Source organism: Halichoeres trimaculatus, unplaced genomic scaffold (genome assembly GCF_033239565.1).
Source record: "Halichoeres trimaculatus isolate MK-OKI-2021-1 unplaced genomic scaffold, fHalTri1.1 fHalTri1_scaffold_21, whole genome shotgun sequence".
Classification (NCBI taxonomy): Eukaryota; Metazoa; Chordata; class Actinopteri; order Labriformes; family Labridae; genus Halichoeres; species Halichoeres trimaculatus.
Window position 1 is genome coordinate 2,721,266 of NW_027437199.1, and position 18,553 is coordinate 2,739,818.

General features: G+C 36.3%; 1 protein-coding gene across 2 annotated transcripts; it reads right to left on the reverse strand.

Annotated features, from left to right (window-relative positions):
- Nucleotides 1-43: 43 nt before the first annotated feature.
- cd9b (CD9 molecule b) lies at nt 44-17,232 on the reverse strand. 2 transcript variants are annotated; one of them, XM_074697931.1, is made up of 8 exons: nt 17,065-17,232; nt 5,672-5,774; nt 2,872-2,969; nt 2,713-2,787; nt 2,514-2,615; nt 2,331-2,420; nt 2,153-2,236; nt 44-594 (listed from the first exon to the last, which is right to left on the reverse strand). In XM_074697931.1, the coding sequence occupies exons 1-8, from the start codon at nt 17,131-17,133 to the stop codon at nt 529-531; spliced, it is 687 nt and encodes a 228-aa protein (XP_074554032.1). In that variant the 5' UTR covers nt 17,134-17,232; the 3' UTR covers nt 44-528. The 2 variants fall into 2 exon arrangements, with proteins under 2 accessions (XP_074554032.1, XP_074554033.1); XM_074697932.1 differs by lacking the exon at nt 17,065-17,232 and adding an exon at nt 13,919-14,135.
- Nucleotides 17,233-18,553: the final 1,321 nt, after the last annotated feature.

Sequence of the window (18,553 nt, forward strand, 5' to 3'; positions counted from 1 at the left end):
TGTTATTAATACTGTGAAAGAAAAGGTCAGATTTAACACAACATCTGTTTATTATTAGTGAATTTATTTGGTGTAAAGATACATTTGAACTGCTCTCATCAAAATATTTGCATAAAACTGGACAGTTCTGCTTTTATAAAACCAAAGCTTCTTAATGTGCAACATCAGGAACGCGCAAATTAAAAATCCAGTCACGTTATAAAAATCCATTTAGCTTCAAACAAACCGTTAAAGTACAGAGCAGATAAAACTGAACACGTCTGAACTAAAGCGCAGTGACCTACAGAGTCCTCTAGAGGGCGGCAGAGCCACAGATGTGTCTCCGTCCTGCAGCCGGCGCTCTGATGTGATGAAGACTCTGAAGACTCTTTGTTCTGTCTGCAGAGAAATAAAAACAGCTCCGTACTCTCACAGGTCGCTGCTTCCTCCTGTACGGATCCAAAACGACAGATTACTGAACGGACGAAAGCCGAGGTTAGGAACGAGGGGACACATAAATTAAAGATGGAGGAGGAGGAGGGCGGAGACTCAGACGTAGTCTCTGGACCTCTTGATGGCGCAGCAGAGCATCATGCTGAAGATCATCCCGAAGATCTGTGGACGAGACGAGGACAGAAGTTAAGAATAAAATAAATATTAAATATTAAAAAATTAAATGTTAAAGAAAAAAACAGCTTCATGTTTGAGATCAGTTTAATTTAAAGTGGAGCAGGTCACTGAGCCACTGAGGGAACAAAAAGAATGAAGAAAAGACAAAAAGGGAAAAGAAAGAAGGAAGAGGAAGGTGATGATGTTAAAAGAGAAAAAGACAAATAAGCAAAAGAAGAAGACTGAGGACAGAAAGAAAAAAAGACTTAAATTAAAAAATATAAATATATATATAAAAAAAAAAACTTGAGATGAAAGATGAAAAAAATAACTAAGAGTAGACTGGTGACAACAAAGAGAAGAACAGAAATTAAGAAATGAGAGAAACAAAAAAAAAAGTGACAAAAAAAAGAGTAATAAGGGAAAACAGATGGAAAGAGGAGAAAAGGAAGACAACTGAAAGAAAAAAACAGAAAATGAGAAAAGGGAAACAAAAAAGAGAAAGGGGGAGAAGGAAAAAAACAAAAGATAAAGAGAAAAACAAAGATGGAAAAGACAAAAAGAAAAGAAACAGAAATTTAAAAAAAAATAGATAAACTAAAATTACAAAAAGACTTTAGATTACAAAAATAACTAAGAGTAGATTGATGACAACAAAGAGAGGAACAGAAATTAAGAACTGAGAAAAACAAAAAAGAAAAAGACAAAAAATTTTTTTTTTTAAATTAAAATTTAAAGTGACAAAGGAAAAAAGACAGGAAAAGGGGAAAACAGATAAAAAGAAAAATGGGAGACAACTGAAAGAAAAAATAGAAAATGAGAAATTAGAAACAAAAAAGAGAAAGGGGGAGAAAGAAAAAAAAACAAAAGATAAAGAGAAAAACAAATGTGAGAAAAATTCAGAAGAAAAGACAAAAGGGAAAAGAATCAGATGAGGAAGGTGAAGTTAAAAGAGAAAAAGACAATAAGTAAAAATATGACTGAGGACAGAAAGAAAAAAACTAAAATTAAGAAAAAAAAAAGAAAAAGACCAAGGACAAAAAAAGATAGAAAGAAACAAAAAAAAGTGAAGGAAAAAAAGACAAAAGATTGACTGACACAAAAAAGAGCAACAGAAATTAAGAAATGAGAAAAACAAACAGAAAAGGACAGAAAGACAAAAACACCAAAAAAAACTGTGAGGACTGAAAGGAACAAATTTAGAAAAAAGAAACAAAAAGGAGAAAGTAGAAAAAAAGAGAGAAAAACAAGTGCGTGAGAAAAAGACAAAAAAAGACGAAGTGAAATATATGAGGGACGACAAATATGACAGAAAAAGAAGAAAGAGGGAAGAAGGGAAGAAAGAGGAAGGACAGAAAAGTAGTGAAACAAAGAAAAATTAAAGCAAAGGAGACGAGGGGAGGACTGAGGAAACATCCTGAGGAGGTTTGAGCTGAAAACAAATATTTACTCTGACCAAAGTTTGTTTACGACGACTTTACGAAACTTTCAAACAAACATCAGAAAGAAAGGATGAACTACAAACCAAGGGTTGAAAAGGTCAAAGGTCAAAGACCGTTCTCACCATGATGACGCCGATACCGATCCCCACGCCGCCGATGATGTGCAGCTTTGTGTTGAACATCTCGTCGATGGCGGCCGGACAGCTCTGAAACACAAACAAACGTTTACTGAATCACTCTCTAAACGAGGAATCAAACCCCTGCTCGAGTGGGTCAGAAACCCCGTTTGGATCCCGTTACCTTGGTGATGAGGACCTCCAGCCCCTCCTTCTTGGGGCAGATGTCTTTGGCGGCGTCGATCACCGTCCCCGTGGGGCCGCAGCAGTCCAGCTGAGGAGGTCAGAGGGAGAGTTAGACACCTGAGCGAGGTCACATGGTCACATGGTCACAGAGAGCCAATGAGGAGTGAGGAGGTGTTCTTACCCCGAAGTGGACGAGCCGCAGCGTCTCCTTCAGCGCCTCCTGTCGGGTTTCTTTGTAGTTGGTGTACGTCTGTTTGTAGAACTCTGTGACGTCCTCCACCACCTGGAGACGGCGAGGGCGGAGACAAACATCACACACTGATGCTAAAGAAACAAATGTGTGTGTGTGTGTGTGTGTGTGTGTGTGTGTGTTTATTTACTCTGTCTTTATTGGAGAGTCCCCAGATCCCAGCCGCCACCTCCACGGCGAAGATGAGGAGCAGGAAGAAGAAGAACTGAACGAAACGACAGGACAATCGTTAAGAAACAAAGGATTGAGGTTTGGTTTTGATGAGCGATAAAATCAAAGAATCCCTCACCAATCCCAGCATGCACGGCGACTCTTTGATGGCGCCGCAGCATCCCAGGAAGCCGACGACCATCATCAGCGCCCCGGCTGCGATCAGGATGTAAACGCCTGCAGGACAGAAAGACACACAGAGGAGGGTCAGTCGATGATTTCTCTGGAGGGTGAGGTTTTTATTTATTCACAGATGAAGAAATCTCATCAGAAAGTCGTAAATCAGAGCGAAACAACACGTCAGGAGTTTCCAAACTCTTTCCATCGCCGTCTTAAAGACGTGACAGCGTAAAGATTTCTGTCCCTGATGTGGTTTTGAAATAACGAGTCATAATCTGCTCTGAAATCTTCCTCCCGCTCTCATTAACATGTTTGTCATTTCCAAACAATCCCCCGTCGCCCCGCGGCCCACTCCGCTCTCCGACTGATGGAGGAGAAACGCCAGGGAGCGGCGGTCTGGATTTCTGGGAGAGAAACACAGAGTTGGAGACAAAGGCGTCCCTGTGAGGAGGGAAGAATGAGCGCTGTGTGTGGACGGATCTGCCGGGGCCGAGGAGCCGCCTCGCTGTGGACCGGCTGGCCTCAGCTGCCCTCTGAGCGCTCGGAAAACCGTCTTTAGACCAGGTCCAGTCTCAGGTTCAGAGTCCCTGATGAGAAACGCCGTTAGTGACGTCACAGATTGAAGCAGGAGCACACAGGTCATACAGAGGTTGACCTGTAGGGGGAGCTGTGAATTATTTACACCAACTGATCCCGTCTTTGGTTCGATAAATGAGCTCATCAGCTGTTTTTAGGCTCATACGGTCATGGGTGTGTGAAGTCACACGCGTGTGTTCATCATGTTGGTCAGAAAACTTGTCACATGTCAGATCAAAGGCTTCATGCTAGAAATTAAGAAAATAAAACATAAACCTTAATATCTACCTGCTACTTTTTCAAAATAAGAGCCCGACCTGTTCCATTTCACCTGCCATTTTCACACAATGCTTTTATTTTGAAGAATTATCCATGCAGTTATAAATGGTGGTTGAAATGCTTTCTATGCCATGTCTTTTTTTTTAGTATTGTATTGTATTTTAACATGGAAAAACACAATAATAAAAATAATAATGATAATAATAAAAAATACTACTACTACTAATAATAATAACAATAATAATATATACTAAAAAATACTACTACTACTACTACTACTACAACTAATAATAATAATAATAATAACAACAATAATAATAAAAATAATATGAAATAAAAAAATAATGAATAAAAAATAAAATAATAAAATAACCTTAAAATAATACAATTAAAATATAAAAATAAAATAATAAAATTAAAATAATAAAATAACCAAAAAATGATGAAAAATAAAATTAAAAAATAAAATAACCATGAAATAATATGATTAAAATTCAATAAAAAAATTAAAAAAATAAAATAAAATTAATAACATACAAATAACAGAATGCAGCAAAATCAATAATGTATTACTGTACTTTATAACAAAGTAGTAAGATAATAAAAACAGAGACGGGGAGAAAATAATAAACAAAAAAAATAAACAAAGACTAAAATAGAATAAAATCATCAAAGACGTGGGTAAACAAAAACAAAACATAACTGAAAAGAAAGCGGCAATGGCAACTTAAAGACCATAAGTTATTCCAACCTTTCTGATGTGTCATGTTTTGTTCTCCTGTAGTAAATGTGACAGAAGATTTAACCAAAAAAATCTCTCCCTTCCCAAACGTCGTCTTTAGGGTGGATTAAAATGACACGCCCCAGCACAGATTTTTGTAAAAGTAAAAAATCATTTTTCCCTCAACTATTCTCTGAATAAAGACAAAAAAAAATCAAATATGAACCAAAATATATAAAAAACCTCCAAAAATCTAGAAAATTAAAGCTTCACCTTTACATCTACCTGCTGTGCACAGCTCTAGACTGATTTCAAAATGAAAGCTTGATCTGTTGACTCTTTTTTTTTTTTCTTTTAAACACACAGTCCTTTTATTCTGAAAATTTACCTTTATTAATGGATAATTCTATACCAGCACATTTTAGGGTTTAGTCCTTACCAAACATCATCTTTGAGATGGAAGTGAAATATATCTCCTGCTATGAATCTGTGCACAAGCAATTAGAGTGGAAAGTTGTGTTTCTCCCTCCCTCTCGTCTAAAAAACGACATAAATCTCAAAAAGTTCTGGTTCAAGCATCAAACTGTGAAACCTCCAAAGATGAATCCTCTCACTGCACTTTAATAAAGTCAAAGTTCAATAATCTTCATCTCCTGTTCATCCTACACGCTAATAATCTATGGCATGTATGTCACTTTTTGTTCCTCTCTTTGGTTTTATTTTGAAAGGTTCAGCTCTCAACAAACACAGTTTCTCTTTCCTCCTCTTTCAGTGAAGACATGAAAACTCCTGTACGTTCATGTGACACTGATGCATCCTTTCATTGTGCTTAAGTGAAGTTAAGTTAATTTATGTTCACTTCCTGTTTCTCCTTCAGGCAGGAAATCCAGGAAATACATGGTTCGCCTTTTTTTTTCTCCCTGATGTGCAGTTCAGATATGCTTTTCAAAATAAAAGCCTGGCCTGTTTATCCACAGTTTAATGAGCTAAGTCACCTGCAGAGATTTCCTTTAAAGAGAGTCGTCAAAAACTTTGTTGGCTGCTGGTCTGTGATGATAAACATTTATTCTGACATTGATTTAAGAGAAATATTCCTTGTTGTGCAGTCTCTCTTCTACTCTGACCCTGAATCTGTCTTAAACCTTGAACGTGAGCCCAGACTGAACCGTGTCTTTGATCTTACCTGTGAAGAAGACGGTCGGCGACTCCTCTCCTTCAAACAGTCCGGCCGTCCTGGAGTCAAAACGCAGCCATAGGCCGATCGCCAACACCGCAGTGCCTGCAAGCTGAACGAGAGGAAACAAGCATTAAGTCAGAAAGTCCAGGAACTAAAACTAAAGTCAGACAGTCCAGGAACTAAAAACTCGAGTCACAGAGTCCAGGAACTAAAAACTAAAGTCAGAGAGTCCATGAACTAAAAACTAGGCTTAAAGAGTCCAGGAACCTTAAAAATAAAGTCAGACAGACCAGGAACTTAAAAATAAAGTCAGAGGGTCCAGGAACTAAAAAATAAGGTCAGAGAGTCCAGGAACTAAAAAGATAAAGTCACACAGTCCAGGAACTAAAAACTAGAGTCAGAGAGTCCAGGACCTAAAACCAAGGGCAGAGAGTCCAGGAACTAAAAACTTAGGTAAAAGAGTCCAGGGACTAAGAAACAAAAGTCAGAGAGTACAGGGACTTAAAACTAAAGTCAGTCAGTCCAGGAACTAAAAGCTTAAGTTAAGAGAGTCCAGGAACTAAAAACTTAAGTCAAAGAACCCAGGAACTCAAAACTCAAGTCAGAGAACCCAGGAACTTAAAACTCAAGTCAGAGAGTCCAGGAACTAAAAACTAAGGTCAGAGAGTCCAGGAACTAAAAAGATAAAGTCACACAGTCCAGGAACTAAATACTAAAGTCAGAGAGTCCAGGAACTAAAAACTAAGGTCAGAGAGTCCAGGAACTACAAACTAAGGTTATAGAGTCCAGGAACTAAAAACTAAGGTCAGAGAGTCCAGGAACTACAAACTAAGGTCAGAGAGTCTAGGAACTACAAACTAAGGTCAGAGAGTCCAGGAACTACAAACTAAGGTTATAGAGTCCAGGAACTAAAAACTAAGGTCAGAGAGTCCAGGAACTACAAACTAAGGTCAGAGAGTCCAGGAACTAAAAACTAAGGTCAGAGAGTTCAGGAACTAAAAACTAAAGGTACTACATCATTTTGCAAAGAGAAGATGGTCAGGAGAGACTAGTTTAAAATAAAACTTTAACTCAGGTTTACTCTCCGCTGTTGAACTTCTCTCTCGTCTGTAAATAATTGAGGATGTCTCAGATGTTGAACACATGAAAACATGTTTTTTTTCACTCAGACACAAACTGAAGCAGAGACAGATTGATTTCTGCAGAACTCTAACAGATTCCTGACGGCGTGCTCGGCTTAAATCAGAGAATCAGGATCATTAGGAAGTCATAATTCACGGATGACCTGCTCTGGAGTCAAACAGGAAGTCAAACACGCTGCAGTCTCTCCCCCACACATTCCCCTGAACACCCGACCCACCCAGAAACTCCCGACCAGCAACCAGCTCGTCAGGTTCCAACAAAGGAAATCAACTTTTCCTCTCAAAATACTCCACGTGTGACTCACTCCAGCCGCTGGCACATTCTTTAATTTAAGAACAGACAGAAGAGCCGTCACATGTTTGAGAGGTAAACGCAGTAATAAGGTTACCATGGCAACCGCTAAACACATGTTTGTCATCACTGTGTTGGCGCCCGTTTTGTTTCCTCGCTGACGTCTGTTGTTGTGCATGAGATAACGCCGTCACGTGAAGCTTCATGCCCCAACATGTCCTCCCAGGCATGACTCAGGGAACACGGCTACACCTCAGCATGAGGAGGGAGAATGTGACGGAGCAACGCCTGAATCATGGTTAATAATCCTCAAAAACATCAGGCTTAATCAGATATGAAGGTTGAACTTTCTGCTTTCTGGTTTTATTTAAAGAAGGGATATTGTGCTTTTTTAATCTGCTTGATTCCTTTTAAACGGGGTATTGTGAGTTTTTTAATCTGCTTGCTTTTTTTTAAAGAGGGGGTATTGTTCTTTTTTTAGTCTGCTTGATTTTTTTAAAAAGAGAGCATTGTGCTTTTTTTAGTCTGTTAGATTTTTTTTAAAGAGGAGGTATTGTGCTTTTTTATGTCTGCTTGATTTTTTTTTTCTAAGAGGGGCTTTTGTGTGTTTTGTAATCTGCTTGATTTTTTTTTAAAGAGGGGGTATTGTGCTTTTTTTTAAAAAAATCTGATTGCTGTTTTTTAACGAGAGGGTATTGTGTTTTTTTAAAAAAATCTGATTGCTGTTTTTTAAAGAGTGGGTATTGTGTTTTTTTTATCTGATTGCTGTTTTTTAAAGAGTGGGTATTGTTTTTGTTTCTTTTTTCCAAAGTCAGCTTGTTTAAAAAAAACGGGGTTTTTTGTGTCTTTTTTTATCTGCTTGATTTTTTTTAAAGAAGTGATATTTAGTTTTTTTTTTTTTTTTAAAGAGGGGTATTATGCTTTTTTTTAAGTTTGCCTCATTTTTTTTAAAGAGGGGGTATTTTGGGCTTTTTAGTCTGCTTGGGGTTTTTATTTTAAAGAGGAGGCATTATGCTTTTTAAGTCTTTCTCCTGGCGCTATGGTGCCCCATAGTATCTTTAATGATTTACAGCTCAGTAAAATCACCATTTTTCACTCACTGCAGTTTTAGAAAACCCTTACTCAAATATTTGTGTGTATACACCTTTAAGGCTGGATACAACCTGTGATGTGTTAACATACATGTGGAAGAAGTGGAAAGTTTGTGCTACTTTTTATTACATTATTTTTATAATATTGCATCTGGTCTAAATGGGTTAATGCTCCCTGCTACTTGGACCCCCTTTGCTCTGATTGGCCAGGCCTCTGGAAGCTTATCAGGGGCAGAGCTAAAGGCAGACCTCAGTGTTTGAGGCCCGTATCTTGGAGCATCATTATTTCAGCCAGTCCTGTGCTTTATTTGATTTTTTATGGAAAAATTCAGGGATTTCTACAAAGATTGTTTAGTTACATGGGAGAGCAGAATACCCCCTCTTTAAGTTTTTGGTATTATATCCATACTTTTAACTTTGGGCCTGTATTAAACTTAATTCAGTTATAAGAGCAGATAAAAATGAGAGGCGTCTGAGAAAACCAAAACAGTTGCGTACAATTCAACATAAACAGGCGGTAGTTGAAGCTGGATCTGTGGTTTTAAAGACTTCTGGTTATAAAACAACACAAGAACTTCAGATAATCATGACAAGTCCTGGGATTTATGAGTCATACTGAGGATGTCCTGCAGGAATGTTTTTAACTCCGACAATTTGAAGATGATTGTGATGAAACCCTCTGAGACGAACTCTGACGTGTTTTCCAGGAACAGGAGTAAAAATATTGTGAAATCAAGAGTCGATTCAACATCAACAAATAGTTTGGATCCACCACGCCAACAGGTCTGTCATCACAGACACACTGACTAAACCCAGCTCTGATTCAGCTCAGAGGACACACCCTGTCATCCACACGTAGCCTGGAGCGCCAACTGAGGCAGAATAACATCCATCAGTTTGACTTACTCTGATTTTAATGGAAGTCATTACTCATCCATTAACAGCTTCTGGTTTTATTTTTGTCCTAAAGATTTCACCGCTGGAGCAAACACTTAATGATGTTAGTCTTCAAATTAGCCACAAGAAATCCGTGATGAGGTTTTATGACCATGATGTGGTCGTTAAATCTGAGACTAAAAACAGAGAGAAGCTCAAAGCGTCCTGAATGATTCATTTCTCCGGTGTTAATGCACAGTTATCACTCTCTGGAGAGTTTGTGGTGTTTGTGAAGCAGCATCCTGGAAAAAGCTCATCCCCTGTCCCTCGAGATTCCCATTAGCGCTCATTAGCCACGGTTAGCAGAAGCTCCAGCTCAAACCACAGCTGAGAGGCTTTCAGAGGCAGAAAAAGCATTTTTCACACAGTTTCAGAGAATCCGGCTCCATCTATCCCAGAGGTCTGCAACCTTTACTTTCATAGGCGCTATTTTTTCCTCAACTCACCAGGATTAAAGTCATTCAGGAGACACAAAATCTACTTTATCTTCACTATTAAGAAAAAAAACATCTAGTGGATAAGTATCCAAACAAGAATTTTTTTTTGTTTAATAAATTGTACATGCGATGTCTTAATTTTTTTTTTTTTTCAAATTTTAATAGATTTTCAAATATCGAAAAAAGGGAAAAATTTGTAATCTCATAAACTGTATAAATTTGAAAAAATTAAGACATTCATTAAGTTGCATAATTTTTCAAAAATTTTTAAAGTTCAAAAAATTGCCAAAAAATAAATTAAAAAAACACGCAAAAGTTTAAATATATTCAATTAAAAAAAAAAAAAATCCAGTTTTATAAATTTACAATAAACATAAAAAAATTCCTTTCAGAAATTTGTAACATTTTTCAAATATATAAAATGTATTTATTTTTTGCAAAAATGCAGAAATTAAATATGCATTTTCAAAATCTTAAAAAAATTTGGAACTTATTTCCTAAGTTTTGAAATTTTTTTTAAATAAAATGAAATTCAAAGATTTGCAAAAAATCTAAAAAGAAAAAAAAAAGAAGAAAAATTTGGAAATCTTTATTACAAGATGTGATGCATATGTAATTCAACAAAACATGATTTTCTGTAGTGTCAGTGACTTTAATCAGCAATGTCCTCAGGCATTTCAAAAATGCGCAGATTTTAATTTTTGCATTTTAAACATTTTTAAAAAATTAAAAAAGAAAAATTCTCCAAAATTTTGGACAATTTTGGAATTTTAAAATTTTTCAAAAATTTCTCAAAAATTGAAATTAATTAATTTACAAAAATAAAAAATAGCTTAATAAATAAAACACAAATTTGATATCATTTTGACTCATTTTCTTTAATTATCAATACCCTCTAAGAATTTTTTTTATTTTTTTTTATTTTAATAATGTTTTTTTTTATTTTAATAATTTTTTTTTAAAGCTACAAGGAGCCACTGCAAAGGAGTCAAAGAGCCACAGGTTGAAGACTCTTGATCTATCCAATCTGCTCTTTATGTTTCCGGGGGCGGGGCTTCCTGTGTTGTTTACACCGCTGTCATCCTGTTTGTCCACATGCAGCCGCCTGTGGCTTCATTACGCTCTGACTCTGCAGACTCAGCCCGTGAAAACAGTCATTAAACCTGAGCTAAACGCCGCTGCGTGTGTTCCTCTGAGGCTGTGATCTGATAATCACGGTAATATCAGAGCGGGCTGTGGAAACGTGGAGGTCATCTCTGCCTGAAAAGCTCCAGAGGTGTCACGCCAACCTCATGTGGTCATCACCAAGGCTGGAGTTTTAACCCGGGTCTTTATCTTCAAGTTTAAACTTTGACTCAAGAGGAGGACGTTTGGAAATGTCAGCAAACAGAGATGGAAACACACCAAACTGGCTCCAGTTACTCCTGTGTGTTTTACAATTAAGGCCACAAAGGTTTGTCCTCGAAACAAGCCTCAAGCAACACCGGCCTCTTCGATAAACAAAACTACTCGTGTCAGAGCCTTCTAGTCTGGTTAAAGTGAGCATTAAAGGCCTTTTCCTGTTATTTACGGATTTTTTGACCTATACTGCAGCCAGCCACCAGGGGGAGCAGTTTTAGTGGAGACCTCACTTCAAGCCGAGCAAGATGACGTCCAAATTTTTTTTTTTTTTTTTTTTTACAGTCTATGGTGTGGACATGGCCTTTGGGTCGTCGCTCACAACCACAGCACTGAAAGGGAATCGATGATGGAGAGACGGTGACGGTCTGAAACAAAGATTTGAGGCTAATGGTCCTCCTTTATCTTTCACTCACTCAAATGTTTGAAGAGTTACGGTAATGAGGCCAGCGTGCATCACTTATTGCTAGTTTTTTCTTCTTTAAGGAGCAGTCTGGATTTTCCCGCTAGCCCAAATGTCCGTAGAGTTACAGTGATTTAAAAAACACCTGTGATCAATGGGTTTTCAGGTTTTAACCCAGGAAGAATTAAAAGTAAGACTTGTTTTGAACGTGAAATTAAACTTTGAATTTCTCACCAGAGTGTTTTAAGACTTAATAGATGTACTGACAGTATAAAGGCTTCAGTGTTCCCAAAAAAATCATAAAAGAAAGGATTTTTGACGCTCAAAACCGAGCTTCAGGAAGATTTGTCTTCCAATCGGACTCATTTAAAGGATTTCATTCAGTATTTCTTGTGTAAGTTTACATCAAATCTTCATAAATTGAACTGAAACTTTAAAAAAAGATGCTAAATTCATCAGTTTCTGTTTCTAAGAGAATCTGAAAAAATATTAAAGTGGTCCAAGAAGATTGAAGATACGCCCGGTATGTGAGCTGTTAGCTAACCGAGAGCTCCAACAAAATGAGTCTTCAAATCAACTTTAACATAATTCGACATTACTCTTAAATAAAATCACAAAAAAAACATCCAAAAAGTCCCACAGAGAAAATAAACTGTGGTTTAGTCGTCCGTTTATCCGAAACAGACGACTCTGAAGTCTCCAAACTAAGGTTATTCTCAGTTAGCAATAGTAGCACCAGTGATTTTTGTACACGTTCGATTAGATTTAGCAAAATTTCAAAGCCACACTTTGATCTGAGAAGGTGTTAAAGAGGAGTTTCCATGATTTTTAAATAAGATTATCATGATTTGGTCTTAGAAAGTGGTTTAATAGATATAGTTCAGTATATATGGGATCATCTCATATTAGCATTAGCATTAGCAGAGTATTTAACCAAACCAGAAACCAGCGAGGCTTTATGACAAACTGCTCACCTGTATTTAAATCTGATTGGCTCACACAGATGAGACAAACAGTCGGGGGTGAATGAGTCAGAGATGATGAATCATGAATGAAGCAGAGCAAGCTAACGCTAACTGGATGAACTTTTGTAACCTTTGTCTTCGAAGTGATCGAGCTTGAAGTCAGCTCTGAGTGGGTGGGGAGGGTTTAAAGTGCTCCTCAGAAAAAGATTCAATATTGTGTAAAATTAAAGCTCCAGTGAGAAGTTTTTAAGATCCTAAAATTAGCAGCAGTGTCTCTTTATCGTCCACAAAACCAAACAAGACTATTAGCGCATCACAAAACAATTTCTCTGTAGCAGTTTGGGGGTTAGGTGTTGGTCAAAGTCGCTAATGTAAGCAATAAAATGCAAAAAACTGAAATCTTATCAAGTGTTTTTGTCTTATTTTCAGTAGAAATTGCTTTTCTAAGCTTGATATGAGCCACATTCAACTTATAAGTCCAGGAAAATGTTTTATTTCAAGTTATTTAAAGACTAAAATGAGGTAACAAGAATAAAAAATCTGCCAATGGAAGAAGAGAAACATTTTTGTATTAAGATATTATTCTAGCATTTCATTGTCAGATTTTTTTTTACTTGTTACAGCAATTCAGACCTCATTTTTGTCTGTAAATAACTTGAAATAAGACATTTTTCTGGACTTATAAGTTGAATGTGGCGCATATCGAGCTCAAAAAAAGAAATTTTTACTTAAAATAAAACAAAACACTTAATAAGATTTGAGATTTTTGCAGTGTGTTGAGGTGTTTTTATAAAAGATGACTACTTTTACACATTTAAAGTATTGTTTTGCCAAAATTAATGAGTATAAAGTTACTTACTGGGGCTTTAATTTACGATGAATTTGTTTTTTAGATCAGGAGCTACTTGTTGTGTAACATTAAGTATTTCAGCTCTTTTAATACAACTTTGAAGCTTCATAGTTGCTTAAAATAGAAATCTAACTCCAAATTTTTTTTATTGACTAATAAACAACGAATAAAAACTCTAAAAACTCAAAGTTTGTTTGACTAACATCTCGTAAATGAAAGAGATTCAAAGTTCCTCTCTTAAAGCTGAAGAAACCAGAGGCTGATTGGTGTCACCACTCAGGAAACCATGTGACTTTATCTTGATTTATTTCAGTTGAAACAGAGACGAGATGTTATCAGTTTCACAAACAGTGCTCCAGTTATTTCATCTCAACATGAATCTGTTGGAAAACTGTGTCGCGCTGCCACCAAAGATCATCACATGTGCTTTAAAGTCCTGCCAGGGATTGTTTCTGTCTGAGCGAGAGCCAACTCTTCCAGAAATCACACACACACTCACACACACACCCAGGTGAATCCAATGACCTGATTCTGTGAGTTTCAGATACTTTCTCAGACTTCAGCTGACGGTCTTTGAATGAAGACACTGAAACCTCAGACTTCTCAAACTACTCAAACAAAACCACAAAGACTTTCTTCTCAATCACTAAACCCCACGAGAAAGCAACCAAATCCCCAAACACAGCAACCGGTGTCGAGTATCAACCACAGAAAACTCTCAGTGAGCGGCTCTACATACCCAGAAGAGAAAGTTGAAAATAAACATCAAGTATTTGATGCACTGCAGTCCGCCCATGGCTTCAGATTGAGCTGCTCTTTAAGGAGAAAAGTCCAAACACAGAGTTCCCAAAGTGACACGGTCTCCTGAACCCGTGGGAAGAAGAGTGAGAAGAAGAAGAGTGCAGCTGCGGGGTTTTTACAGAGCCACACCCTGAGCTGGGCTCACCTGGGTGTACTCAGAGAGCGAGGGGAAGGGCTGAGAGGAAGAGGAAGGAGGAGGAGGAGGAGGGGAGAGCAGAGGAGGGACAGAGGGAGGAGTGTTTCTGCTCCAGTGGAGGCCAAGCAGAGAAATCAGAGCAGGTGAAAGCTATTAACAGGCAGGTACTTCAGCAGAAAGACGGTTCAGATCAGCAGAGTCGGAAAAATCAGGTAAAATCAAAAAAGAGGATTAAAAAAAAACCTCATCTGAAAGCGTGAGGATTATTTTTTTTCAGTCTTTTAAAGAAAAAATGAACTTTCAGCATCAAAAACAGGAGTAAACAAAGAACACTCTGCACTGAACTTTGCCTCTCAGGGTCATGTGACACAGAGCCAATCAGAACGCACGGTGGGCGGGGCATGGGGTGTGATTGACAGCAGTCAGAGGGAGACAGTAAAGCAAGACTTTCTATGAGTTAAAACGCAGATACACTGACTTTAGCAAGTTCAGACGACCTCTGAGGGAAAAATTTACAAAAGGTCGCAAAATTTTATTCAAATTTTTAACATTTTTATGCTTTTTTAATTGTTTATTTGACTCATTCTGAAATAAAAATAAAAATATAAGTTAAAGTGAGCTTAAGAACTTCAAACTTTAACAACAAATCCAGTTTTTGCTCATCTGAAAATGACAATATTTTAGGTTTTACAGCGATTTCATGTCAGTATTAACCAACAGGAAGTAAATGTTATTCAGTTTCCTCTTCCTCTGAATTACTCAGACTTTTTTTTTTTTCAGGGATATTTTTAAATCAACATCCAGAGGGAGGAAACGTGAGATCTCTGGCTTTTAGATAAACAACATGTTATGAATAATTCAGGCATGAAATTGCGATCAATTTGCACAGATATCCTCAGTTTTTGTTTGAAAATAAAGTTTTCTGGATTATTTTCCTTTTATTTCATCATGAACTTGTTTTTTAAAGAGTAAATATGCTAGCTCAGATTATTCCTGCAAATATTCACCTCCTCAAAAACAAAGTGAAGCATTTTTTTTATTCAGAATACCGAATTTGTTAAATCAAATTAATAATTCTTCGGTACGTTTTTTGCCCGACTACTCCTAGGACAAATTTTCGCTAGTTTAAATTGCAAAATTTTCTGAATGTTCAGGGGGAATAGTGTAATTACTATTTAAAATTTCTTACCCTTTTACTTTTTCAAATATTCAACATTAAAAACCAAAAATTAGCCCATAGAAATGAATGGGGAATGATCTGTCGCCATGGAAACCAGACAGTCACTTCATCTTTGTCCTGCTAGCTCGAATTCAATAAACAGATGTTATAAACAGGACTGGTGCCCAAAGGGTAAGAGGGTAAAGGGGCTCAGCATTTCAGCATCCAGCATTTTCTCTGGAAATGTAAAAACCCTGAAACCAAATCCACATTTTACTAAACTGCTGAGATCCAGGTGCACCACACATCTTAAACAAGCACGCTGCATCCTGGTGGAAGAAAACGTTCACCTAAGTGTTGCTCTATTCAAATATATCAAAAAAATGTTTGGAATTCCTCCTGATAAATAAGATTAACAGTAACTGGATTATCTAAACTGATGATTCATTTCTGGGAACTGTGTGAAATAAATCCTGTGACCCTGACGTACTGACAGAAATAGCTTCACGTAGCAGTCGAATCAAACAAACTCTACGCTGTTCGGACACACACCTACTGGGAGGGAGCTGTGGTTGTTTGTGGAGGTAAATGGAGCAGCTCTCTGCTCCCAGTAAACCCAGTGAAACCAACAACACCAGCTTTGTTAGTGAGCCCCTCCCTCATCTCTCTGTCTCTGTCCGTCTCTGCTGCTGCTGCTTCCCCTCGCTCTGCAACAAGTCTCAAATATTCAGTTTGATGAATCACAGCAACGTGTTCAGGCAATCATTCTTAAATTTAACACATAGGGGACATGAAGAGACAGTGATTCTCTTACGCCACCTGCTGGAGAGTATCAGCTCACCCAGAGCTAACAGGCGTTAACCTGCAGCTTCGCACAGAAACAATGATGCTGAGCCACTTTACAGACCTGGTTTTTGATTTTCATGAAGTTAAAAATCTTTCTGTTTGTGTCACTTTTGTTTTCTCTGTGGACAAACCTTTATCAGTGTGGAAACGTCTTTTCTGACAGAATTTGTCCTGTTTTCAAAAAGTGTTTTCCTTTTGCATGCTGCTCATCACCTCATCATCTGACCCAAACAGAAATGATCAAAACTCTGCTAGCTTTCTTTTATAGAATATAGAAAAGAATAGAAAATAGAAAATACTTTATCTATCCCCGAAGGAAATTCAGGATTCAGAAATTCAGAATTTCAGGACATTCAGTAATTTATAGCTTAAATGGAGGTATTTGGAGCTTAAAATGATAATATCTGATTTTTTTTCCTCCTCATTCGTTAAAAAATAAATAAATAGATAAATAAATAGATAAATAAATAAAATAATAATAAAAATAAACATAAATAAATAAAATAATGATGAAAAATAAACATAAATAAATAAATAAAAATAAACATAAATAAACATAAATAAATAAATAAATAAATAAATAAATAAATAAATAAATAAATTAATTAATTAATAAAAAATAAAAATAAATAAACATAAATAAATAAATAAATAAATAAGTTCACTAAAGCAGGAAAGGTAATACAGCCAGAAAGGTGTATTTCAAACACATATTGTGGTCAGGGTTAAGGTGACTTTGCACCATTTGGAAAATAATCTCATCAATTTCGAATTTGCCTTCAATAAATAGGACAAAAAAAAACTGTATATTCATTTTTTTTTACATATTTCTAGGCGAGATCAGGTGGATTCTAAGTAAGGGACGTGTTAGATTAAGAGCGAAATTGAAACAAAAATATATTTTAATTGGCTTTTTAAAGTCAAATGTGTTGAATCTACTCACCCAAAAGACGAAGTTGAAGATGAAAAGCGCGTATTTGACGCACAGTTCCCAGCTGCTGAGAGCCGTCATCCCTGCTGTTCTCTTCTTCTGATTAAACCGTCGAATATCTGCGTTTCTCAGGAAGTTGGCCCGCTTTTAGTCGTTCCGTCGGCTCCGTTCGGCAACTTCCGTCAGAGCTCGGCTGGGGCGAGACAGGACTGATGTGCCTGATGTGATGGGAGGAGGAAACCGAGATGATCAAGTGCTGAACACCCACAGGAGAGACGAACAGAGGGATTTTTGTCTCAGTTCTTCATCTTCACTTCGTTTGTTTAAACTGAAAAGTTTAAACTAATAAATTTAATTACCAAAATGATCTAATTTGTGGAAAAAACAAAGTCAGAAACCATACCCCCCTTGGTGATTTTTTGCCTTTTTTTTTTTTAATATGTGGCTCTCTTCTGTTATTTCTGTGTTTTAATCTTGTCCTCCTCAATTTTTCTTTTAATTCTCTTCGACTGTTAAACTTTAATTTGTAAATCACTTTGTACGCCTGTTTTGAGAAGTGCCACCTAAGTAAAGCTTATTTTTTTATCACTATTACTAAAATCTATGGAGGACCAAACCTGCCAAAATCAAAAATAATTGGAAGTGAAATAAAATCAAAAATAAAGAAAATTTGTACATAAGTAAGAAAATAAATAACTCAAAGTAAAAATAAAAACAAAAATAAAGAAAATGTATACACAAGTAAATAAATAAATAACTCAAAGTAAAAATAAATCAAAAATAAAGAATATTTATACATGAGTAAATAAATAAATAATTCAAAGAATAAATAAAAACAAAAATAAAGAGAATGTATGCATAAGTAAAAAAATAAATATCTAAAAGTTAAAATAAAAACAAAAATAAAGAAAATGTATACACAAGTAAATAAATAAATAAATAACTCAAAGTGAAAATAAAAACAAAATTTAAAAAATTATACACAAGTAAATAAATTAATTAATAACTCAAAGTAAAAATAATAACAAAAATAAATGTGGAGACATACCTCATCAATGAACCAATAGGCAAACAGTACAACCTTAGACACACTTAGAACCACCCCCCTAGTTTGAATAACATTTTCTTTGGTATTTCATACTGGCAGGTCTGCAACTAAAAATAAATAAATATGAAAGCAAAGTGCTTTTATTTACTTATTTATTGAAAGTTAATTCTAATTCCAAATTCATGTATTCGCTGCATAGAGAGTTTGTAGCAAGTGCTAATTTCCAACGCTTGTCCCTAGTTGGGCCTTTAAGTGATAGATCATAAAAGTACATTTGCCAGCATAAAATGGCCAAAAATACAGGATAACAGTAAAATAAAAAACACATAAACCTAAGAAACAACAAATACAAAGAAAATGAACAACAGTGAGGAAGATAACTGTTTCCACGGCAAAAAGCCCTAAAAATACGCTCACATTTATAGAGCGTGATCTTCAAACCTCATTACCATC

Coding starts and splice junctions, on each gene's coding strand:
- cd9b (XM_074697931.1), bottom strand. CDS start 17,133: ATGACGGCTCTCAGCAGCTGGGAACTGTGCGTCAAATACGCGCTTTTC. Junction 2,616..2,712: donor GACTCTCCAATAAAGACAGA/GTAAATAAACAC, acceptor CGCCGTCTCCAG/GTGGTGGAGGACGTCACAGA. Junction 2,237..2,330: donor TGGAGGTCCTCATCACCAAG/GTAACGGGATCC, acceptor TTTGTGTTTCAG/AGCTGTCCGGCCGCCATCGA.